This window comes from Octopus sinensis, linkage group LG6 (genome assembly GCF_006345805.1).
Source record: "Octopus sinensis linkage group LG6, ASM634580v1, whole genome shotgun sequence".
Taxonomy (NCBI): domain Eukaryota; kingdom Metazoa; phylum Mollusca; class Cephalopoda; order Octopoda; family Octopodidae; genus Octopus; species Octopus sinensis.
The window spans coordinates 68,294,007-68,317,635 of record NC_043002.1 but is presented as its reverse complement, the minus strand read 5'-3'; the positions used below and the strand labels follow the sequence as shown (position 1 = coordinate 68,317,635).

At 37.8% G+C, this 23,629-nt stretch overlaps 1 protein-coding gene across 2 annotated transcripts in view; it reads left to right on the top strand.

The window, feature by feature from the left end:
* Positions 1-22,712, top strand: part of LOC115213454 (jmjC domain-containing protein 8) — a 38,595-nt gene extending 15,883 nt beyond the window's left edge. For both annotated transcript variants that reach the window (XM_029782433.2, XM_029782434.2), the window contains 6 exons: positions 472-568; positions 1,369-1,437; positions 2,285-2,401; positions 10,674-10,741; positions 19,297-19,431; positions 22,606-22,712. In XM_029782433.2, coding sequence (XP_029638293.1) covers positions 472-568; positions 1,369-1,437; positions 2,285-2,401; positions 10,674-10,741; positions 19,297-19,431; positions 22,606-22,692 — 573 coding nt within the window. In that variant the 3' untranslated portion in view covers positions 22,693-22,712. The remainder of the gene's footprint in view (positions 1-471; positions 569-1,368; positions 1,438-2,284; positions 2,402-10,673; positions 10,742-19,296; positions 19,432-22,605) is intronic.
* The last annotated feature ends 917 nt before the right edge of the window (positions 22,713-23,629 follow it).

Sequence of the window (23,629 nt, the reverse complement as noted above, 5' to 3'; positions counted from 1 at the left end):
CGTCATATATATATATATATATGCATATATATCAATGCGTGTGTGTCATTGTGTCTGTGTTTGTCCCCCCCCCCCGTCACCACTTGACAACTGGTGTTGGTGTGTTTACATCCCCATAACTTAGCAGTTCAGCAAAAGAGACCGATAGAGTAAGTACCAGACTTAAAAAATAAGTACTAGTGTTGATTCATTTGAGCAAAAATTCAAAGCAGTGCCCCAGCATGTCCACAGTCTAATGACAGAAACATGTAAAAAGATAGAAAATAAAAAAAAAATACATCCAAAGAGAATTGAAATGATTCACTTGGGAATTAAACTGATATTGTAGATTTGTAATCATTCTGGTTACATTCTGGTATTGTAGAAAGTAACCATTCTGTTACTTTCACATATTCATGATTATGCTTACAAATTATGTATTTCTGGTATTTGTTGACTGAATAATATTTTCTTTTTATTTTCTTTCTCAAGCAATTCAGAAAAGCCTGTTCAAAAGACAATCTCTTACAAACATATGGTGACAAAATCGTTCGACTGTCTACAGCAAACACTTATTCTTATAAGAAAGGTTTGTATTTAGTATATACATGCACTTTGTTGTTGTTGTTGTATTGTCCCAGCTCAAACTTGATTTAACTGACCTATAATCAAATGCGTTTCATTCAAAACCATTTCATTTTTTTCTGGCATTGTACACCATGCTTTAACTTATCCATTGTATTCAATGTGGTAGTAGATAGAATGTCTTAGTCTTATTCCCTCATGTCCATTTGGCCTGTACATCAAGCAGCAAAGCATTTCCAATCATCCTGGTTTCGAACATAATTGCCTGCCCAACTGATGCTTTTTTGCTTCAGTTCTTCTTTGAAGGTGGTGTACCATGTTTACTTGTGTTTCCCTCACTTTCTTCATCCCTCTGACAGTCAGTTTCACTCTTCTTTCTATCACAATCTCATACCGGTTCACAGATTGGCTCCTCTTAGGACATCAGAGTTTGTGATTCAGTCCCTATAAGTGAATTTGAGCATTTTGTGTTGACACAGTTATTGAAATGCATTCAATCTCAGAGTGATCTTGGCAGTTATTTTCCAAGTTTTTCCTGCATAGACTGCTCTTGACAGGACAATGCTCTGGTACAGCAGGACCTTCATACAGTTGCTAATCAAACTGCTTGCCTAGATCTTGTTCATTCCTTTGAACACTGATGCTTCTTGCCTGATTCTGAATTTGACATCTGCCTCAGCACTCTCTCCCTTTCGCAATAATTCCCTTCAACTTTTCACATCTTTTGACAAAGATTCTCTTCTTGCAAAGAAACTATTATTTTCTTGCATTTTTAAAATTGCTAAATTTTTATTATCTTTACAGTCGATGTGCCATTACGGAAATACCTTACAGAGTACATGCAGCCTCAAGATTTAAAGACACCTGGAAATGGTGAGTAAAATATTTAATATCATTTCCAGAGTTATTATCAGCCACTGAGTGAAACAAGTAAAAGATAAAAGATCTCTTTTACTCTTTTACTTGTTTCAGTCATTTGACTGTTGCCATGCTGGAGCACCGCCTTTAGTCGAGCAAATCGACCCCAGCACTTATTCTTTGTAAGCCTAGTACTTATTCTATCGGTCTATTTTGCCGAACCGCTAAGTTACAGGGACGTAAACACACCAGCATCGTTTGTCAAGTGTTGTTGGGGGGGGGCAAACACAGACACACAAACATAAACACACACACACATATATACATACATATTTATATGACAGGCTTCTTTCAGTTTCCGTCTACCAAATCCACTCACACGGCTTTGGTCGGCCCAAGGCTATAGTAGAAGACACTTGCCCAAAGTGCCACGCAGTAGGACTGAACCCAGAACCATGTGGTTCGTAAGCAAGCTACTTACCACACAGTCACTCCTACGCCTGTTAACTACACATGTTCCTTCTCTGGACTTTTCCGTTTCCCTTTCTGATGAAGAGCTATGCTTGAAATGTTGAAAAAAACTCTTTCTTTTTACCGAGCATCAAACTAATACATCCCATGTTGTTTTGTTATTGTTATTTTTAATGTTTGATTATTCAATTTGACTATATATATAATATATATTGAAGCTTCTAACTAATTTCTACATAATTAATTCTCATTGATCTTAATGTCTTACACATTATTTCTTTTTATTTATTTCATAGTTAAATGTCCAAATTAAACACTCCTCTTTAAAAAAACAAAAAAAACAACAGCATATCATCCAGAAGTTTCTTTTTTCTTTCATATATTGTTTCAGAAACCTTATACTGGTTTGGTGAAAACAGCCATGAATGGGATTCTTTGTTTAAAAAATATACCCCACCTCCTTATAAAATACCTGAAATGATTGAAGCCTATAGCTTTGGAGCAGCAGGTAATTATAATTTAACCATATTGATACCAACTCATCTGATACTGTTGTATATTATGATACAAACTTCTTCTTTTAAAGTAATCTGTATTAGAATTTTCCATCAAAATATTTTGTTGATTTATGTTACCAACATCAGCTTAAAAATGACAAAGTTATTTTACTAAATTCTCCATTATTTAAAAAAAAAATTGAACTAAGAGCAGTGTATTTCAATAGATATATAATATCAAAAGGTAAATTATTAAAAAAAATGATATTTCTTTCAAAATTTCATCTGGCTGAATTATGAAGATGTTGGCTTGACAGCTGTGAATTCAAATCATATGCCATCTTCAACACTACACTTTATCCTTGTAAAAGGCACTGTACTTTTGAATGCTCAGTAAATAGGTATCATGCCAAGTTATAGCTTACCATCATCAACAGTAATTATAACCTTTCACTTACTGCTTTGATAGCTTGCTGTAAAAAGTCTCTGAACATGCCATTTTAGCCTGAATCTTAGAACAATGTATCTGAACCACGACACAGCTAATGTTCAAAGTGTAGAATCTGTCATGAAATATCCTGCAAACTTTTTTTATAATTACCAAGTGCACCATTTCATCTCATGCAAATATTCCTTGTCCTATCTACACATTAATTAGATCACTAGAAATGAGTGGCTAAATAAATTAATATAGGTGCTAGCATGACTTTGTATGTTAAGAAGTTTGCTTGCCAACCACTTGGTTTTGCATTCAGTCCCACTGTGTGGCATCCTGGGCAAGTGTCTTCTACTACAGCTTAAGTCAGCTGACCATCTAATGCCTTGTGAGTGGATTTGATAGGCAAAAATTGAAAGAGGCGGCGAGCTGGCAATTAAGGTGGCGAGCTGGCAGAAATGTTAGCATGCCAGGCAAAATGCTTAGCAGTATTTTGTCTGTTGCTATGTTCTGTGTTCAAATTCCACTGAGGTCAACTTTGCCTTTCATCTTTTCAGGATTGATTAAATAAGTACCAGTTACACACTGGGGTCGATATAATTGACTTGATCCCTTTGTCTGTCCTTGTTTGTCCCCTCTGTGTGTAGCCCCTTTTGGGCAGCAAGAAATAAGAAATTGAAAGAGGCTTGCTGCACGTGCATGCACACACGTGTGTGTGTTTTAACATTGCATGATAGTTGTAAATGAGTGTCACTGTCATACAGGCAGTATCATTAATTTCCAGTATATTGCAAAACATGCCTAGCTGTCAGGAACTATTACCTTATTTGTAACAGGTGAGGGTTGGTGTCAAGAAGGTCATCCCTCCATAGAAAATCTGCCTCAGTATACTTTGTCTGGCTTGTGTAAGAAAGGAAAAGTGGACATTAAAATGATGATGATAATGGTGCATATATCATCATCATTGTTTAACACCTGTTTTCCATGCTGACATAGATTGGATGGTTTGACTGAGGTCTGGAAAGTCAGTGGCTGCACCAGGCTCCAATCTGATCTGGTAAAGTTTCTACAGCTGGATGCCCTTGCTAACGCCAACCACTCCGAGAGTGTAGTGGGTGCTTTTACGTGCCACTGGCACGAGGGCTAGTCAGCGGGCCTGGCAATGACCACACTCAAAGGTGCTTTTTACGTGTCACTTGCACGGGAGCCAGTCCAGCGGAACAAGTAACAACCACACTCAAATGTTGTTTTCCTATTTATTTTTATGTTATAATGAAAACAGTTTTACATTAAACTGAAGGATTACTCCATACATTTGGCAGAGCACAAATTTATTATTTTTTAACAAGAATCATCATCATCATCAGGCGCAGGAGTGACTGTGTGGTAAGTAGCTTGCTTACCAACCACATGGTCCCGAGTTCATTCCCATTGCGTGGCACCTTGGGCAAGTGTCTTCTACTATAGCATCGGGCCGACCAAAGCCTTGTGAGTGGATTTGGTAGACGGAAACTAAAAGAAGCCTGTTGTATATGTATATTTATGTGTGTGTGTGTGTGTGTGTTTATGTGTTTGTGTTTGTCCCCCCAACATCACTTGACAACCGATGGTGGTGTGTTTACGTCCCTGTAACTTAGCGGTTCAGCAAAAGTGACCGATAGTATAAGTACTAGGCTTACAAAGAATAAGTCCTGGGGTCGATTTGTTCAACTAAAGGTGGTGCTCCAGCATGGCCACAGTCAAATGACTGAAACAAATAAAAGAGTAAAAGAGTAGAGTATCCTTATCCTCACTGTTGTCATTTAGTGTCCATGTTCACATGCTGGCATAGAGTGGATGGTTTGAAAGGATCCAATGGCTGAAATGGCTGCATTATGCTCCAAGGTTTACTTTAGCATGGTTTCTATGGCTGGATGCCCTTTCTAATGCCAACCACTTTACAGTATACATTAGGTGCTTGTTTTTGTACCACCAGCATGTTTTCATGTAAGGTAATAGTGCTTTCTACAGAAGATTTTAAGTGAGTAACACTGCTTGTATTACCATGATGCTTGTTTTAACAATTGAATAATATCAAGACATGCACATGCATCCACCCCCACATCACCCCCACACACATTTACATATGCTGTGCTTGAGAAGATATGCTGTGATTAAGAAGATCCGGCAAGCCAAGTGAGACCATAACTGTGGCCTATGTCAGTACGGCATAACCAGCCCATTTAAAAGTACCTTTCAATCATTGGGTAATAAACTGTACTTGTGAAGACATGTTGAAGCAAGTGAAGTCGTCGTCGTGGCTGATGACAGTACCGCCTCATTGGCACCTGTGCCGGTGGCATGTAAAAAGCACCATTTGAGCATGGTCAATGCCAGTGCTGCCTGACTGGTCCCATGCCAGTGGCACGTAAAAAGCACTATTCCAGAGTGATCGTTGCCAGTGCTGCCTGAGTAGCTCCCATGCTGGTGGCACATAAAACACCATTTGAGCGTGGTTGATGCCAGTGCCGGCTGACTGGTCCCATGCTGGTGGAACACAAGAAGCACCATTCAAGCATGGTCATTGCCTGTACAGCCTAACTGACTCCTGTGCCAGTGACATGTAAACGGCACCTACTATAATTTTGGAGTGTTGGCATTAGGAAGGGCATCCAGCTGTAGAAACTTTGCCAGATCGGATTGAAGCCTGGCACAGCCTTCTGGCTTGCCAGTCCTCAGTCAAACCGTCCAACCCATGCCAGCATGGAAAGTGGACGTTAAACGATAACGGCAATGATGAGGATAATATATATATATATATATAAAGTACCCTTGCAGTAACACATAATAGCACCTGGCATCACATAAAACCGCCTGTATAGTGCTACATAAAAGTGCCCATGCGGTGTCACAGGAAAGCATCCAACACACTCTAGAAAGTAGTCGGCATTAGGAAGAGCATCCAGCCACAGAAGCCATGTCAAATCAGACTGCAGTCTGATGCATTCCCCCCTCCCACCAGCTTGCTAAATCTTGTCACACCATCCAACCCAAAATAGTGGCTAAGAGGTTGAACAATAGATGTTAAATGATTTTATATTCACACGTACATACATATATATATATGTATGTATGTATGTATGTATGTATGTATGTATGTATGTATGTGTGTGTGTGTGGTGTGTGTGTGTGTATGTATATATATATATATATATACAACTTATGAATAAGGGCAAAATAAAAAAATTCTATGCCAAATATGCCGAGAATAGACTTTAAATCATCAATAACCACAGCACTATAACGGGCTTATAGTGATGAATTAATTATATATGGTTATTGACGATTTAAAGTCTATTCTCAGCATATTTGGCAGAGAAATTTTTTTCTTTTGCCCTTATTTATAAGTTGTTTATAATTTTCACCCTAAAAGGTATTTTTTAATATGCTGGTCACTGATAAAATTTTTGGAAAAGCTTATCCTATATTAGATGTTATATATATATTTATATATATATATATATATATATATATATATATATATATATATATATATATATATATAATATGCAATAGACTTCTTTCAGTTCTAACAAATCACTCACAAGGGTTCAGTTTGCATGGAGCTGTAGCAGAAGACACTTGCCCAAGATTCTGTGCAATGGGACTGAACCTGAAACCTAGATGATGAGAAGCAAACTTCTTAACCATACAGCCATGCCTATGCCTCTGTGTAATTTGAAAAATTGTTACAGTTCATTATACATGTTAGGAGGGAGTGTTTAAAGATTCAAGTTTTTAGTTTTGTAGGGATGGGAGTTCAGAAACAAGCCTCATCCAATGATCTTTAAGCATTTCTAGCTTTAGTTTGTTTCCTTTGCAAAATGTAGATAAGATTAATTTTTAAGGAAGGGTTGTCATTTTAACTTGTTTTTCGTTACTTGAAAATATAAGACAATAAAAGATTGAATTGTCATCTAATGAGTAGCTAGTGATGTCAAGTATGAGATGTTAAGTGGATCGTGAAGTCCGGCTACCTCATAGAATTTCTGTTGTGTTGTGTTGAATGAATGTATTGGTTTAGCAAAAGAGGTCCGGTTTGTATCTTGCCAATTTAGTAAGACTGTTTTTATTCTAAACTCTTTTGAAATCTATGCAGATGTCAAGTGTTGCAATCAAGCCTTATGATTTTTCTTCAATCCTTAATTTTATAAATGTTTCACAACAAATAAAACTGAGAGATAATTTTATCGGTTAAAAGTATTGTTGAGAAAATCGCAATTGTATAAAAGATGTTGCTGTTTTCTTTCATCATGATCATTATTATCATCATGATGATCATAATCATCATCTTCACCACTACACCTTCACCATCACCAATATCACCCCAAAAGCACTTCCACTGTCACCATCACCACCACCACCACCACCACCATCATCATCATCATCAACATGCATCTATTTTACTTTACTATTATGGATACTCTGTCACTTGTCATCTCTTATGAGATTCAATCTTCATCACTTCATTCTATGTCTTCCTTGGTCTTCCTCTTCCCCTGGTTTCTTCCAATATCATTGTTTGTCACTTGTTTACCCAGCTGTCATCTCCCATGTGCATTGTGTATCAATACCTCTTGAATACGTTGCATCTGGTTCTAAGATAAAACCAAGCTGGGTGTTTTTCTCAGTTCATTTGTCCCCCATTCATTCATTAACATTATACATTCAATAGAACAGGTTCACCTCACTTCTTATCAAACTCTGTACCTCTTCTACATTCACTGCCTATGTTTCACTACCGTAAAACATTGCACTTTGTACAAAACTTTCATACAATCTGCTCTTCACACAGAAAGATAGAATCTGTTTGTTACCAACAGAAGTGATAGCTCCTTGGACTTTTTCTACTCTGTTCTTATTCTGGCTACTATGCTTTCAGAAAATTCTTCTCTACTGCTGCTGATTAGCCTGCATAGCTAACAGAAGCTTTCAACCACTTCTGTGGAGCCCTCCAAGCATTGGATAGAGTATATTCATGTGTATTCTTATTTCTTTATTGCCCACAAGGGGCTAAACAAAGAGGTGACAAACAAGGACAGACAAAGGGATTAAGTCAATTACATTGACCCCAGTGTTTAATTGGTACTTATTTAATCAACCCTGAAAGGATGAAAGGTTAAGTCGACCGCAGCAGAATTTGAATTCAGAACATAGCGGCAGGTGAAATACCACTAAGTATTTCACCTGGTGTAGAGTTTCTGCCAGCTCGCCACTTTGATGTATTCTTACTGCTAATTACTCTTGTGATCTGCTATATATGAAGTCCTTCTTCTCTGTTAGTTTGTCTGTGATTCCACTCTTGTACTTCTTAGTTTACATTTGGTACCCCACATGTTATTCCTGTAGACTCCTTTTCTGTATATCTAGCATGGCCACTTCCCAAATAGCAGTAAAGTCCTGTATTGTTTTTCTTGCTAATTAAAACTACTTTATCTTCACTAGATTTTCTTGAAGAATTCTTTACTCTGGTTTTTGTTTCCACATTTGAAATTTTTTTCTCTAACTCTTCAACAGATTCAGCTGTGAGAAATTAGTTCATCTGTTCACTGCCATGCAGAAGTTCCTATAGACAGCTGATCTTAAAGTAATTTATATGAATGATTTTTGTTTTCTACAAAACACGATAACTAAATAAACTAAATATCTCACTAACAATAACAATTTAACCCTCAAGATGTAAACATCAGACAATATTTATTTTGTGTATCCCCAATCAAAATAAAATCCAAAATACTATTGTCATATAGTCTGACAACCTTAGTTACTTTATCCATTTCTCTGGCAATAACTTGGTTATCCCAACAATTCCAGTGCTGTTATTTATCTAGAAGAATTTTCAGCCATGTCCCCTTTGCCTAAACAACAGAGGAAACTGACAGTTCTAGAACAGTCCCAATCATGCCCTAAAGTGGGTATAGAATGTGAAGCTTCAGAGAAGGTAACCCATCAATGAGAAAAGAATTCTAAAAACTGTTACAATGTAAAGAAGAACCTTCCGTCTGCCTGAGGAGCCCCTCCATCTTGTCCCTTGTTCACAACACATATCTACTCATCTCTGCTTCAGCATCTCTACATTTTTCCAGAACTACCTTGTATATATATATATAATTATATATAATTATTAGACAAGTGGGTTAGTCTGCATTACTCTGTAAACAGTATTCTTTTTTCTTTTCTTTTTTTTTCTTTTATTTGTTTCAGTCATTTGACTGCGGCCATGCTGGAGCAGTGCCTTTAGTCGAGCAAATCGACCCCAGGACTTATTCTTTGTAAGCCTAGTACTTATTCTATCGGTCTTTTGCCGAACTGCTAAGTGACGGGAGCGTAAACACACCAGCATTGGTTGTCAAGTGATGTTGTGGGGACAAACTCAGACACACAACCATATGCATACATACATACATATATATATATATATATATATATATATATATATATATATATATATATACAACAGGCTTCTTTCAGTTTCCATGTACCAAATTCACTCACAAGGCTTTGGTCAGCCTGAGGCTATAATAGAAGACACTTGCCCGATGTGTCACGCAGTGGGACTGAAACCAGAACCATGTGGTTAGTAAGCAAGCTACTTACTACACAGACACTCCTGCACCTATAGTGCCAGTTTCCAGGTTTTTCTTGCGTGTATATTCCTCCTTGGGCAGGATGCCAATCTGTCTCAGGATTACTATTTCTAATAGCTGAGTGGACTGGAGCAGTATGAAATGATATTTGTTTTTTCAAGAACACAATGTATCACCTGGTCCAGGAATCAAGACCACAATCTTACAATCATGAGTCCAACACCCTAGCCACTAAGCCATGCACCTCCACAATTAGGCGAATACTGGGGTCCATTTAATCAAGTTATTTCTCTCCCTAAAGTTTCTGGTTTTATTTTTATTTATTTATTTTTATTTTATCCAGTTTCAGCTCATGAGCTGTGTCCATGCTGGGGCACTGCCATTTGGTGTTGTAACATAATTTTACTTCACAAATGCTTTTTAGCAATTGATGTTTGGTGCATGAGAGAGTTTGATGCAGCTGCCCTCATATGCACCTCCTGCCGCGAAGGAATCAAGACCACAATCTTACAATCATGAGTCCAACACCCTAGCCACTAAGCCATGCACCTCCACAATTAGGCGAATACTGGGGTCCATTTAATCAAGTTATTTCTCTCCCTAAAGTTTCTGGTTTTATTTTTATTTATTTATTTTTATTTTATCCAGTTTCAGCTCATGAGCTGTGTCCATGCTGGGGCACTGCCATTTGGTGTTGTAACATAATTTTACTTCACAAATGCTTTTTAGCAATTGATGTTTGGTGCATGAGAGAGTTTGATGCAGCTGCCCTCATATGCACCTCCTGCCGCGAAGTTGGTTCATATGGGACACCTGACAGGAAGAGGTCCAGCTTTATTTTGAAGACACCTACATCCACCCCATGCAGGTCTCTCAGGTCCTTCGGGAGGATATTGAAGAGCTGTGGACCTCTGAAGCCCAGGCTATTGCAGTATTTTGTCCTACATCTTGATGGCAAATTTGGAGTCCTTGGCACTATGCAGTGGCACCCAGTTCTAGTATTTGTGTAACTCTCGATGCCAAAGTTTGGAACAAGTCCTTCCAGGATCTTCCAGATGTATATTATGGCATATCTTTCTCACCTATGCTCTAAGGAATAGAGTCTTAATCTCTTAAGTGTTATGCTTATATTAGAAACAATTATTTTAGACAGGATTTTATAATTGGAAAATTTTTAATATATGTCTTCAAAAATTTTTATTTGATTCTCTTCCCATGTAGCTGCTGGTACTGGCGTCCCTTTTCATTTTCATGGCCCTGGATATGCTGAAATGATATATGGCAGAAAGGTGAATATTGATTCCACTGTTAATCTTTCTTTTAAATATTGTTTTATTTGTTTCAGTGTTTCAGTCATTGGACTGCAGCCATATTGGGGTACTCCCTTGAAGAGTTTAGTCAAAAATAGTATTGAACCTAATACTATTTTCTTTTTTTCATCTGTTACTTATTCTGTCAATCTCTTTTGCTGAACAGGAATGTAAACAAACCAACACTCTTTGTCAAGTGGTGGTGGTGGAACAAATGCAAAGACATACACACATACATATACTTCATATACTTGATGGGCTTCCACACAGTTTCCTTCTACTAAATTTACTCGCAATACATTGGTCTGTCTTGGGTCTATAGGTGACGAGACACTTGGCCAAGGTGCCATGTGGTTTTGGGTTTAATGCAAAATAAATTAAAATTTAATTTAAGAACTAATCAAGAAATTAAATGGAAAATTTTATTTTTATTTTTTATGCACCCTTTTCAAGCCTAGCCAGGCTCATGGGCCTGGTTTCCTAGTTTCTGTGGCATATGTGTTCCCTGCTCAGCAGGACGGGACACCAGTCCATTGCAGTGTTACTCAAGGAACAGGAAGAAAGAGTGAGAAGTTGGGGTGAAAGAGTATAACAGGGCTCGCCACCACTCCCTGCCAGAGCCTCGTGGAACTTTAGGTGTTTTTGCTTAATAAACACACACGACACCCGGTCTGGAAATTGAAACCGCGATTCTCCGACCGCGAGCCCGCTGCCCTAACCACTGGGCCATTGTGCCTCCACAAATGGAAAATGCACACTTTAAACAAAATATGATTATGTCAAAGAAAAATTTTTTTTTAAATGAATGTTGGTAAAAATTTTTTCTAAACAGAGACTCACCTCAGGATTTTTCTTTTCATCTAACCATTATATTTACACACTAACATGTTTGTATTAAAGTGTAGCTATGATAGCATTTGCTATCATAAAAATCTTGTTCTGATCATTTGCAATTTGTTTTGTTTGTCTTTCTGAAAGATTCACTAATTGCTGATATAAAATCTAGAATTTTAATCAATTATGCTTTGTATGCTCGGCATTGTTTTACTTTCCAATTTTCATGTTTGCTTGGGTCAGACAGAATTCATTGAGGCAGGTTTTCTATGGCTAGATTCCCTTCCTGTTTCAACCTGCATCTGTTTCCAAACAATTGGTTACTTCCTCATGGCAGAACATGTTTGCACAGAAGATAAGAAATGAAATGCTTATTTGATAGTGATGCTTATTCACAACTGTCATAATTTCATGACAAGAAGACAGGCACATGCCTGTGTGCACACATGTGCAAACATATATATGATGGGTTTCTTTCAGTCTTCACCTACTAAATCCATTTACAAGGCTTTAGTTGGCCTGAAGCTATAATGGGAAACATTTACTATGCAGTGAAACTGAACCTGAAATTATGTGCTTGGGAAGCTTTCTGATCACACAGTCATGCCTGCACCTAATTATATAATTTACATTTTTGTGCCGCCTGACTGGCTCCTGTGCCAGTTGCACATAAAAAGCACCCACTACACTCTCAGAGTGGTTGGCATTAGGAAGGGCATCCAGCTGTAGAAACCTTGCCAGATCAGATTGGAGCCTGGTGCAGCGCACTGGCTTGCCAGTCCTCAGTCAAACTGTCCAACCCATGCCAGCATGGAAAACGGATGTTAAACTATGATGATGATGATGATGATGATAATTGTCATCCTTTCACTTGATTATTCATATTATAAAATGGTAGTGTTGGATTTGTGAGAATTTGGCTGCTATTTCTAGCAGGTCAGACAACCACATAAAGGCAGTGTTTCATAGTGACCTCTGCTATCAGTTGCGTTTTTCTAGCTAGCTGTCTACACTTTGATATCAGATGTTTGTTAAAATACTAAAGATCATATGACTCTCCACCTGCCTTACTTCCCATTAACATATTACTTGCCAGATGGCGCCATCTTTTGTAGTGACCTCTTTTGATCTTGCTTTAATGTTTATTCATATTTTTGTTCTCTTTATTGATGTAAGCTTTGGATGGTTTTTGAAATGTCCTGCGTCATCTGGTTTGTAATTGGTCTTTAAATGCCTGTCCTTACAACCCACATATCTTCTATTTTTTTACTTGTTTCAGTCATTAGACTGTGGCCATGCTGGGGCACCACCTCAAAGAATTTTTAGTCGAATGTATCAACCTCAATACTTAATTTTCCTTTTAAACCTGGTACTTATTCTATCGGTCCGTTTTGCTGAACTTCAAAGTTATGGGGACATAGACACATCAACACTCGCTGCCAAACAGGGTAAACACAAACACAAACAGACACACACACACACACACACACGAATGACAGGCTCCTTTCAGTTTCTTAATTCTTTATTGCCCACAATAGAGGGGCCAAACAAGGACAGACAAAGGGATTAAGTCAATTACATCGACCCCAGTATGTAACTGGTACTTAATTTATCAACCCTGAAAGGATGAAAGGCAAAGTCAACCTTGGTGGAATTTGAACTCAGAATGTAATGGCAGACGAAATACCACTAAGCACTTCGCCCGGCATGCTAACGTTTCTGCCAGCTCGCTGCCTTGCCCTGTTTGAGTTTCTGTCTACCAAATCCATTCACAAGGCTTTGTTCAGCCTGAAGTTATAGTACTGGAACCCAGGAACTTAATGGAAGAAAATGTTGCTTGGCTTATGATGTCTTGTAGAACATCGACTAAGTTGGCCTGGCACATTACAGAGATTGCTTGCTATTGTTCCTCTAGGATCCAAGCTATCCCACAAGATGAATTGAACTCAGTCCAGCCAACAGGATTTAGGGTAGTTTCCATCTACTAAATTCCATTAAAAGGCATTAGTCAACTTGAGGTTATGGGAAAAAGGTAAAAAAGTAGCTGCTAAAGATACTGTGCAGTAAGACTGAACCCAAAACCACATGCTTGCAAAGCAAATGTCTTAACCACACAGCCATACTTGCACCTATAAATACTTTGTTATCCTTTAGATGGGTTTTTACATATTTTAGTGATTAAGATGATGTGGCTGCACTTAGAACATGGTATATTTGCATATCTGGAATATTAATTAGGTTGCCCCTGAGTTTTCAGTCATTTCTATGCTTGCAGGGTTGGTTAAAATCTCAGGAATGGCCTAATTTTAATGTCCCAGATATTCATTAGGATGTTCTCAGAAGTACATTTTAATGTAATAAACTTAATGGTATAAGCTCAGACTGCTCAACAAAAGCAATATCCATACAAAATGACAAATACAATCTCACGAAAAGAGAAAAAAGGTACAATGTAAAAACATTAATGAAAACTGTTTTATTATCATAAAAGCCAACATGAAAATTTCAAGCTGTTTCTTCTTCATGTCATCGTAGTATTGTCATGTTGTCATTTGTTAAATTTATATTTCATGACTTCTTTTATCTTAATTTCACTACCTTTCACATAAAATATTTGTTGTTATTGTTTTCTTTTGATATACATTTGCCGCAAGCATTGTCATTGAACATGAAAGTAATAACAACCATTTTGAAACCAAGCTTTTTGGGAGACCATTCTTGGTTCTATACTCTTTACTCTTTTACTCTTTTACTTGTTTCAGTCATTTGACTGTGGCCATGCTGGAGCACCGCTTTCAGTCGAGCAAATCGACCCCTGGACTTATTCTTTGTAAGCCTAGTACTTATTCTATGGACCTCTTTTGCCGAACCGCTAAGTTACAGGGACGTAAACACACCAGCATCGGTTGTCAAGCGATGTTTGGGGGACAAACACAGAAACACAAACATATACACACACATACATATATAAATATACATATATATGATGAGCTTCTTCCAGTTTCTGTCTACCAAATCCACTCACAAGGCTTTAGTTGGTCCCAGGCTATAGTAGAAGATACTTGTCCAAGGTGCTACGCAGTGGGACTGAACCTGGAACCATGTGGTTCATAAGCAAGCTACTTACCACACAGCCACTCCTACGCCTATGATACAAACTTCCTCTTAAACTGATCTAAAATATAACCTTCCTTTGAAATTATTGGTTCCAGATACCAGTTTAATAACAATAAGAGTATTTTACTAAACTTTTCATCATCATCATCATCATCATCTTCATCATCATCGCTGCATCCTTTAACATCCGCTTTCCATGCTGGCATGGTTGGACGGTTTGACTTTCATTTTCAATTGAAAATGAAGGCTCTTTCAGTTGAAATATGATGACAAAAGGCTTAAAGAATTCTCTCTCTCTCTCTCATTCTCTTCCTCTGTTTCTCTTGTTTTTTCTGTCTGTCTGCCTCTTCCTCTCTCTCTCTTTGCTCACTCAATATTAGCCAATCAGCTTTTACTTTTAGTTCCTGTCTGTCATGAGAAAAACATCTTTGTTAAAACTGACATTGCAACAGATTAAATTCCTCAGTATCTGCAACACGATTAGAAACTGTAACTTAATATTTGTAAGTAAAAAAAAAAAATTTTTTTATGAAAAGAGGCAAATTCAGAGAATTAAGGTAAAATAACAAAATGATCTTCCATCTTAACAAAAACTCTTGGAGTAAATTAATTAAAATTATTTTTTGTGTTGAGAAACTAACTCTTCACTGAGTTAAAAAAAAGAAGGTATTTGATACAATGCATCTCATTTTAAAGCACAGCATGCTCTCCTCCTCTTCCCTTCTTCCTATTCTTCCTTCTTCTCCTCATCATCATCACCCTCTTCTTCCTCCCCTCCTCCTCTTCATCATCACCCTCTTCTTCCTCCCCTCCTCCTCTTCATCATCACCATCCTCCTCTTCCTCCTCTTCCTCCTCTTCCTCCTCTTCCTCCTCCTCTTCTTCCTCCTCTCTTCCTCCTCTTCTTCCTCCTCTTCCTCCCCTTCTTCCTCCTCCTCCACCTCTTCTTCCTCCTCATCTTCCTCCACCTCTTCTTCCTCCACCTCTTCTTCCTCCTCTTCTTCTTCCTCCTCCTCTTCTTTTCCTCCTCCCATCCCTCCTCTTCCTCCTCCTCCCTTTCCTCCTGATGCTTCATAAACAGACTTATGAATAAAGTCATTCATTATCACCCTGTCTTTGTTTAACCCTCTTGATACCCACTTTTCTGAGACTGCCCTTGGTTCTATGATGTGAATTTATTGAAGTGTATTTCAACAGAATTATAATATCAAAACAGTTAATCATCATCTTCATCATTATTATTTAACATCTGTTTTCCATGCTGTCTTTGTTTAGATGGTTTGACAGGAGCTGGCAAGCCAGAGAGCTGCACCAGGCTCTACCTGTCTGCATTGACACAGTTCCTATAACTGAATGCCCTTCCTAATCCCAACCCCTTTACAGAATGTACTAGGTACTTTATATGTTGCACCAGCACAGGAGCTTTTTACATGGTGCCTGCATGGGTGCTTTTTATGTGACACCAACACCTACAGGGTTGCCAAGTAGCTTGCAAGACAAGGACCTCTCAGCTAAGAGACAGAGTGGAACTGAGAAGTGGCCATGTGGTAGGTGAAAGGCTGGAGTATGATAGCAGGACAGAGATAGCTGTCTTACTACAGAGTAGATGCTTGGCTACCCTTGTAGGACAAGGAAGGAGTGGGAGGTAGGGGAGAGAGAAAGAGAGAGAGAGAGAGGGCCTACTCACAGGGAATAGTGGTGGGGAGAGTATAAGTAGTACAGAAGGGATAGAAATATTCTATAAGAGTGTGAGGAGAGATATGTAAAGCCATGGAGAGTGTGCAGATCGGCATGTGAGGAAGAGTGAGGGATCTGCAGTGGGTGATGAGGGTGTTGGATTGTGAGTGAGTTTTGACTAGGTCAACTCTTTTCCTGATTAGTTAAGCAATGACCCTTATTTTTCCTTGTTGTCTTTTTAGGAAGCAGAAATTACTAGGAATGGATTCCCAGTTCTTTTGCTCCCGCCCCTTTTAGTCGCTTCTTACGCTATGTAGGGAATATAGTGACTGCATTCTACAAGTCCCCCTCCCCAGTCATAAGGGGGTTTGCTAGTTAACCCCTAGCTGGGACCCTTACAGGTGCTACCACTCCGGGTCAGAGTAAACCTGGGAACAATAGTGGCTAAGAGGTTGTTCCACACTCCTCAAACCCTGAAACCAGGGTCCCTGGGTCTCACTACCAGATGTAGTTTAGACTCATATCCAGGACTCATCACCCAGGGTGATGAAGGCAAAAGTGGTAGGCAGCAGAACCAGAGGCAGACCTCGGTTTGTGTGGATGGATGGAGTGTGGAAAGCTTTGGTGGTTAGAGGTGTTGGAGTGAGAGAGGCAAGAGAGTTTATAAATGATAGTAAAGCTTGGAGAGTGTTTGTGGAAGGATAAGTGAATTTGATGTTACTCAAAGGGGTATGGAACCAGCATGATGCAGCGGGGGTAAACCAGCATATGCTGTTGGGCCCTGCTGCTAATATCAGGAGTTTGCTTTCTATGCCTTAACCTGAGCATAGGACAGGGCTCGCCTCTTTGAGCTGTGACATGAATCGAATGGCTGGTGTGTGTCTTGTGGCTACCCACTCCCATGGGAAATTAGGCCTTGGTAAATAAAAAAAATAATGACACTTTCTGTAACTTTATTTCTCTTGAGTACAGGTATATATGCCATCTTCAACTCTACATTGTATTTTTGAAAAAAAATAGACTTATCATCAAATTGTTTATGTTGTTGTCATCCTATCTTTGTTGAACCCTCTCAATACGAACCCTTGTTCTTTGATACAGACTTCTTGTTTTAAACTGATCTAAATTAAAACCTTCCTTCAAAATCTCACAGTAGTTTTATGTTCTAAGCATTAGCTTAATAACAACAGTTATTTTACTAAATTCTTCATTTTCAAAAATAATTGAAAGAAAGGCAGAGAATTTATATAGAAATGTGGTAGCAAAACGGTTAAGACATCTGGAATTATATTATTTTGTGATTACATGGTTCTTTCTCTTTATAAAGCTGGTAGAGCGATTTAGCTGGTGTTTCTAACAGGTTGAGTGACACTGTTTTGATTGAAAATTTTACCTGTTTATGAGGTAGTAAGAATAGCCAGTAGCACCTGTTATATAATGTACGTGTTTAGCTGTTGTAGCCAGGGTATGTAAACTTCACTGATATGCTACATTCTAATTTCTTCTTGTTTGCTCTCCTAATAAAGGATCCATAAATTATTTGTGTGTAATATTTTCTTTACCACTCTTAGTCTTTCAAAGAGATAAAATAATCAAGTCGGTTCACGTAAATTCTTAATGCTGAATATCTCTGTAACTTTGAGATAACATTGTATAAAGTTCAAAATATGTTTCTCAATTGCTTTGATAAATGTAATTTGTTTGCTTTCTGGAAATGTCAATAAAATAAATCTGTTGTTAATATATTTTTCAGTTTTTTTTAAAATATATTTTTAAGCTCTCTTTTTTTTTTTCATTTTTCTGTGAGAATTTCTGACGAGGTGTTTGAAAGAAAAGTGTATTTAGCTTTACAGAACTTCACTTTTGAAGAATGTGACCTTTTAATGTTGTGACTGCAATGTTAGCAATTATATTTGTGTCAAAATGTGTATTAATATTTCAAAATATGCAATATAATTTTCTGCATGTATAATCCATTTTATATTAGCTATAATAAAATGCATCCAGTCTACAATGTAAAATGTTGATGTTAAGAAGGGCACTCAACCAGGAATATTTAGCCAAAACTTTAGGTTACAACAAACGGCAGGTTTCTCTTTTGCTGTGTATACGAGGGGTGTATGAAAAGTCTTGAGCCTCAAAAAAACAAAACATAGTACAAGACTTCTGATGATTTATTTTTCAACATAGTCCCCCTCGATGGCTGAACGCTTTCTCCAGTGGTGCTGAAGCACCATCATCCTGACATAGAGGAACTCTTTTTGTTTGAGACTCCAAGAAACTTCCTACAGTGTCTATGATGTCATTGTCACTGGCAAAATGGCGACCAGCCATGGCATTTTTCATTTTTGGGAATAGATGAAAGTCAGAGGGGACTAAGTCTGGTGAATAAGGTGGATGGGGAACAAGTTTGTATCCACAATCACCAATTGTTGCCATGGCAACCACTGAGATGTGGGCTGGAGTATTGTCATGATGAAAAAGGACTGCTTATTTTGCTTAATGGTTAATCCAATGCTGACTACTTGTATGACAGTGAAGCTCATTTATAACTGTCACATGATTTCAAAACAAGGAAACACAAACACACACATACACACACCCATACACGCACACACATAAATACACAAACACACACTCACACACCTATGCTTGTTAGAGAATCATAGTGGTGGTGGTGATGGTGGTTTTGGTGATGACAACAATGATGACGATGGCACCAATGATGATGAATGATGATGCTGATGACGCTAAAATAATACATTGAATATTTAATAGCATTATTTATAAGAAGTACTATCATATTGAGTTTTATCAATGTAGGATCCCATTCTAACTTCTGTATGTGTCTGTCTTTTGTTTTATTTCTGTTTATTACAGTATTTTTATGTCTGTTTCTTTTTCCAGAGATGGTTCTTATATCCCCCAGATAAGATCCCAGATTTTCATCCTAACCAAACAACCCTACAGTGGCTCATACAACATTATCCTTCCCTTAAGCCAGAAGATCGACCTTTCGAATGTACAATTAGTCCTGGTCAAGTGAGTAGTAGCTATTGTCATTATTATTTTATCCCAGATCCAAAGTTTGGGGGGGTTTAATTTACAGGGGATCTAAACGATTAGGTACGCTAGGTAAGTTCTATAACAGGTTACTAAGGCTCCAGGTTTGTAACCGAGATGGTAGTTATGGAGCCATTGCATATTTCCAATATAGCAGATATATAATTGTCCTCTTTTATACGTATAAGTTATCCTCATATATATATATATAGGGAGAATTCACACAAAAACAAAAGATGAAGACAGGTGGTGTAGACAACAAACAGATGTATTAGTATAACACTCAGGAAATGAAAAAGTCTTTAATATTTCGAGCCAATGTCCTTCCACAGAAAGAAACACTGAAAGAAAAAAAGGAAAGAAAAGAAAGAGAATAAATAATATAATAAATACATATTCGGAACTTTCCAGGAAGTCCCTTGGAATTTTACATGAAGTGACATCCTCAGAACTTTCCAGGAAGCCATCGGAATTTTCCTGGAAGTGCCATCCTTGGAACTTTCCAGAACTCTCTCATCCTTGGAACTTTCCAGGAAATCCCATCCTCAGAACTTACCTGGAAGTCCTCGAAATTTTCCAGGAAGTGGCATCCTCGGACGTTTCCAGGAAGTCTCGCATCCTTGGAATTCCTCGCAACTTTCCAGGAAATCTTCGGAATTTTCCAAGAAGTGACATTCTCGGAACTTTCAAGGAGGTCTCACATCTTTGGAACGTTCCAGGAAGTCCTCAGAATTTTCCAGTAAGTCTCACCCTCGGAAGTCTCATCATTGGAACTTTCCAGGAAGTCCTCAGAATTTTCCAGAAGTATCATCCTCAGAACTTTCTAGGAAGTCCTCGGAAATTTCCATGATGTATCATGCTCGGAATGTTCCAGGAAGTCCTCGGAGTCTTCCAGGAAGTAATTCCTCCCCCTCCTCAGAACTTTCCAGGAAGTAATTTAAACTCCGAACTTTCTGTGAAGTAATTCCTTCCCTCCTCGGAACTTTCCAGGAAGTAATTCCTCGGAACTTGCATCATCATCACCACAACCACAACATAATCTCACCACCATCATCGTCATCTTAACATCTACTTTTCCATGCTTGTATGGATCAAGCAAGAAAAAGCTGAGGCAGAGTTTTTCTATGGTCAAATACCCTTCCTGTTGCTGACCCTCATTTGTTTCCAACTGAGATAATAACCCCAGTCTATCGACCAAGATATAGCCCAGATTTGTTTTATGTAGAGCAATGGAAGTAAATGGTGCTGTATCAATGAACATTTTGTTCAGAGAGGTTGCACAGCATGTTGAAACATGTTGAGAAATCTGGACAAGCTTTTGCAGTGGACTGCGAGTCAATGACAGTTTTCTAGCAAGACTATTATTTACAGCTAATGAACACATGTGGAGATGAATGGGAATATGAATTCACACAAACACATGTGCACAGACACTCACACACACACACATGCACAACAGGTTTCTTTCAGTTACCCTCTACTAAATCTACTCACAAAGTATCGATCAACCAAGAGCTGTACTGGAAGACACTTGCCCAAGCTACCATGTTGAAGGACTGAACCTGAAACCACATGGTTGGGAAGCAAGTATCTTAGCCATGCGACCATACCATACACACATACACACACATACATATACATACATACACATATATAAAGACCCTCCCTTTGGTCATGAATCACCATGGGATTAAACCTAGAAAGTTCCTCTCTGAGGCACAAGTCCAGGCAAGGCTGTTTATGAAAGACCAGAGTCACCCATGCATACCAGCCTCCCCTCTCCATGCCACCGATGTTATGGGAGAAAGTTCTCCAAGTTAAAAGGAAATTTTTTTTTAATTCTCCACACCCAAGTTAACAGTGAACTTACTTGATCTATGAACTAAAATTTATATTATTAAAAAAATTTTTAAATAATAAATTAAACTGATTAGAACTGCCAGTGAAGTCATTCTTTTTCTTTTTTCAAACATATATATATGTCAGGAAGGGCATCCAGCTGTAGAAACTCAGCCAGATCAAGATTGGAGCCTGGCACATCCATCTGGTTCACCAGCCCACAGTCAAACCGTCCAACCCATGCTAGCATGGAAAGCGGACGTTAAACTATGATGATGAGGATGATGAGGATAATAAAAAGTAACAACGAAAGAATGAGACCTTGATATTAGATAAATAGAGGATTATTTATATATGTTATAATTTAGAACAAACAGTAAAAAGTTGTCGGAACGAAGAGCTGCGATGCATTCTCGTCAGCTATTAAGGTTGCCATTAATGGCTGATGGGAATGCATCATAGCTCTTTGCTCCGATATTCAAAACTCCTCCAAGTACTATAATGACAACATTTTACTGTTTGTTCTAACTAAATTATAACATATATATATATATATATATATATACCGGAGTAAACACATAAATGTAAAACAAGGTGGAAAAAAAGAGTACTCAAATACCAGGTGTAGAGTAATATGCTTTTAAGTAAAGTATATATATATATATAGATTCAGATGAATATGGTACCTGAGTTGAGGCACCAGAATTTAGTACGGTATTATCCATACCATTTCAAAATAAGGTGATTAAAATCAAAATAAGCAACAAGGATATCCAGAGGTAATGCTGTATGATCGTTTCATGCAACTCCATTTAATTGAACAATGCAATCATTTTATTATATCAATTTAAAATGTAGAGCAATCTTCAGCTGTACAAAGACATAGAATTTGATTAAATTAGAAGGACACATTAGTATAATTTTACCTAAAATCTCCAAGAGGATAAGGAGATAGACAAAGAAGATTTTTTACCAACAACATCATAGATATCCTTGTTGCTTAGTTTGATATATATATATATATATATATACACACACACACACACATGACTTGCTTCTTCCAGTTTCTATGTACCAAATCTGCTCGGAAGACTTTGGTCAGCCCAAAACTGTAATAGAAGGTGCTAATATAGAAACACAAAAGCAAACATTTAACGAACAAACAAATTACAGATGTGACATAACATTCCCTTATGTTCATTTAATGTCAATAATTCTAACAAACACTCATTTGCAACACAAACAAACATTAAACATGTCACCATCATTTGAGTAGCATTAATTATTATATCTTTCTCTCGTTTTATTTTTCAGGCCATTTATTTTCCTGACCGGTGGTGGCATGCTACATTAAATATTGACAACAGTGTATTTATTTCCACATTCCATGCTCACAAATAAAATCTATTAAAACAAATAAACCATTTCTTATTTGTTTAGTCAATATTCAGTGATAGTATTTATCGTTTATCTTTAATCTGTTCCAGTCATTGGATTGCGACCATGCTGGGGCACTACCTTGAAGGGTTCAGTTGAACAAATTGGACCCAGTACTTCTTTTTTAAGCCTGGTCTCTTTTTGTTGAACCTCTAAGTTGCACAGTTGTAAACAAACCAACACCAGTTGTCAAGTGGTATTGGTTGAGGACAAACACAAACACACAAACACACACACACACACACACACACACACACACACACATACATGTATACAAAGTATGGGCGTTTAGTTTGCAGGTGATCTAAACGATTAGGTACACTAGCTAAGTGCTGTCATGGATTACTGGGGTTACAAGGTTATAGCCAAGATGGTAGTTATGGAGCCTTTGCTGATTTCCGATATAGTAGATATATAATTGTCCTCTTTAACAATTATACATATTTGTTGTCCTCATATATATGTATATATCACATGACCAACCAGGCTATCAGATGTTGCTACACATCGCTGGTCACAATGCGCTTCACATTGTTTTAGCCTTCAAGTGACGTCACCCCGCTGGCTAAGCAGGCAGGCCAACAGAAGAAAGAGTGAGAGAAAGTTGTGGCGAAAGAGTACAGCAGGGATCGCCACGACCCCCTGCCAGAGCCTCGTGGAGCTTTTAGGTGTTTTTGCTCAATAAACACTCACAACGCCCGGTCTGGGAATCGAAACTGCGATCCTACGACTGCGAGTCCGCTACCCTAACCACTGAGCCATTGCGCCTCCACATATGTGTATGTATATATATATATATAATATATATATATATATATATATATATATATATATTATATATATATTATATATATATATATATATATATATATATATGTATATATATATATATGTATATATA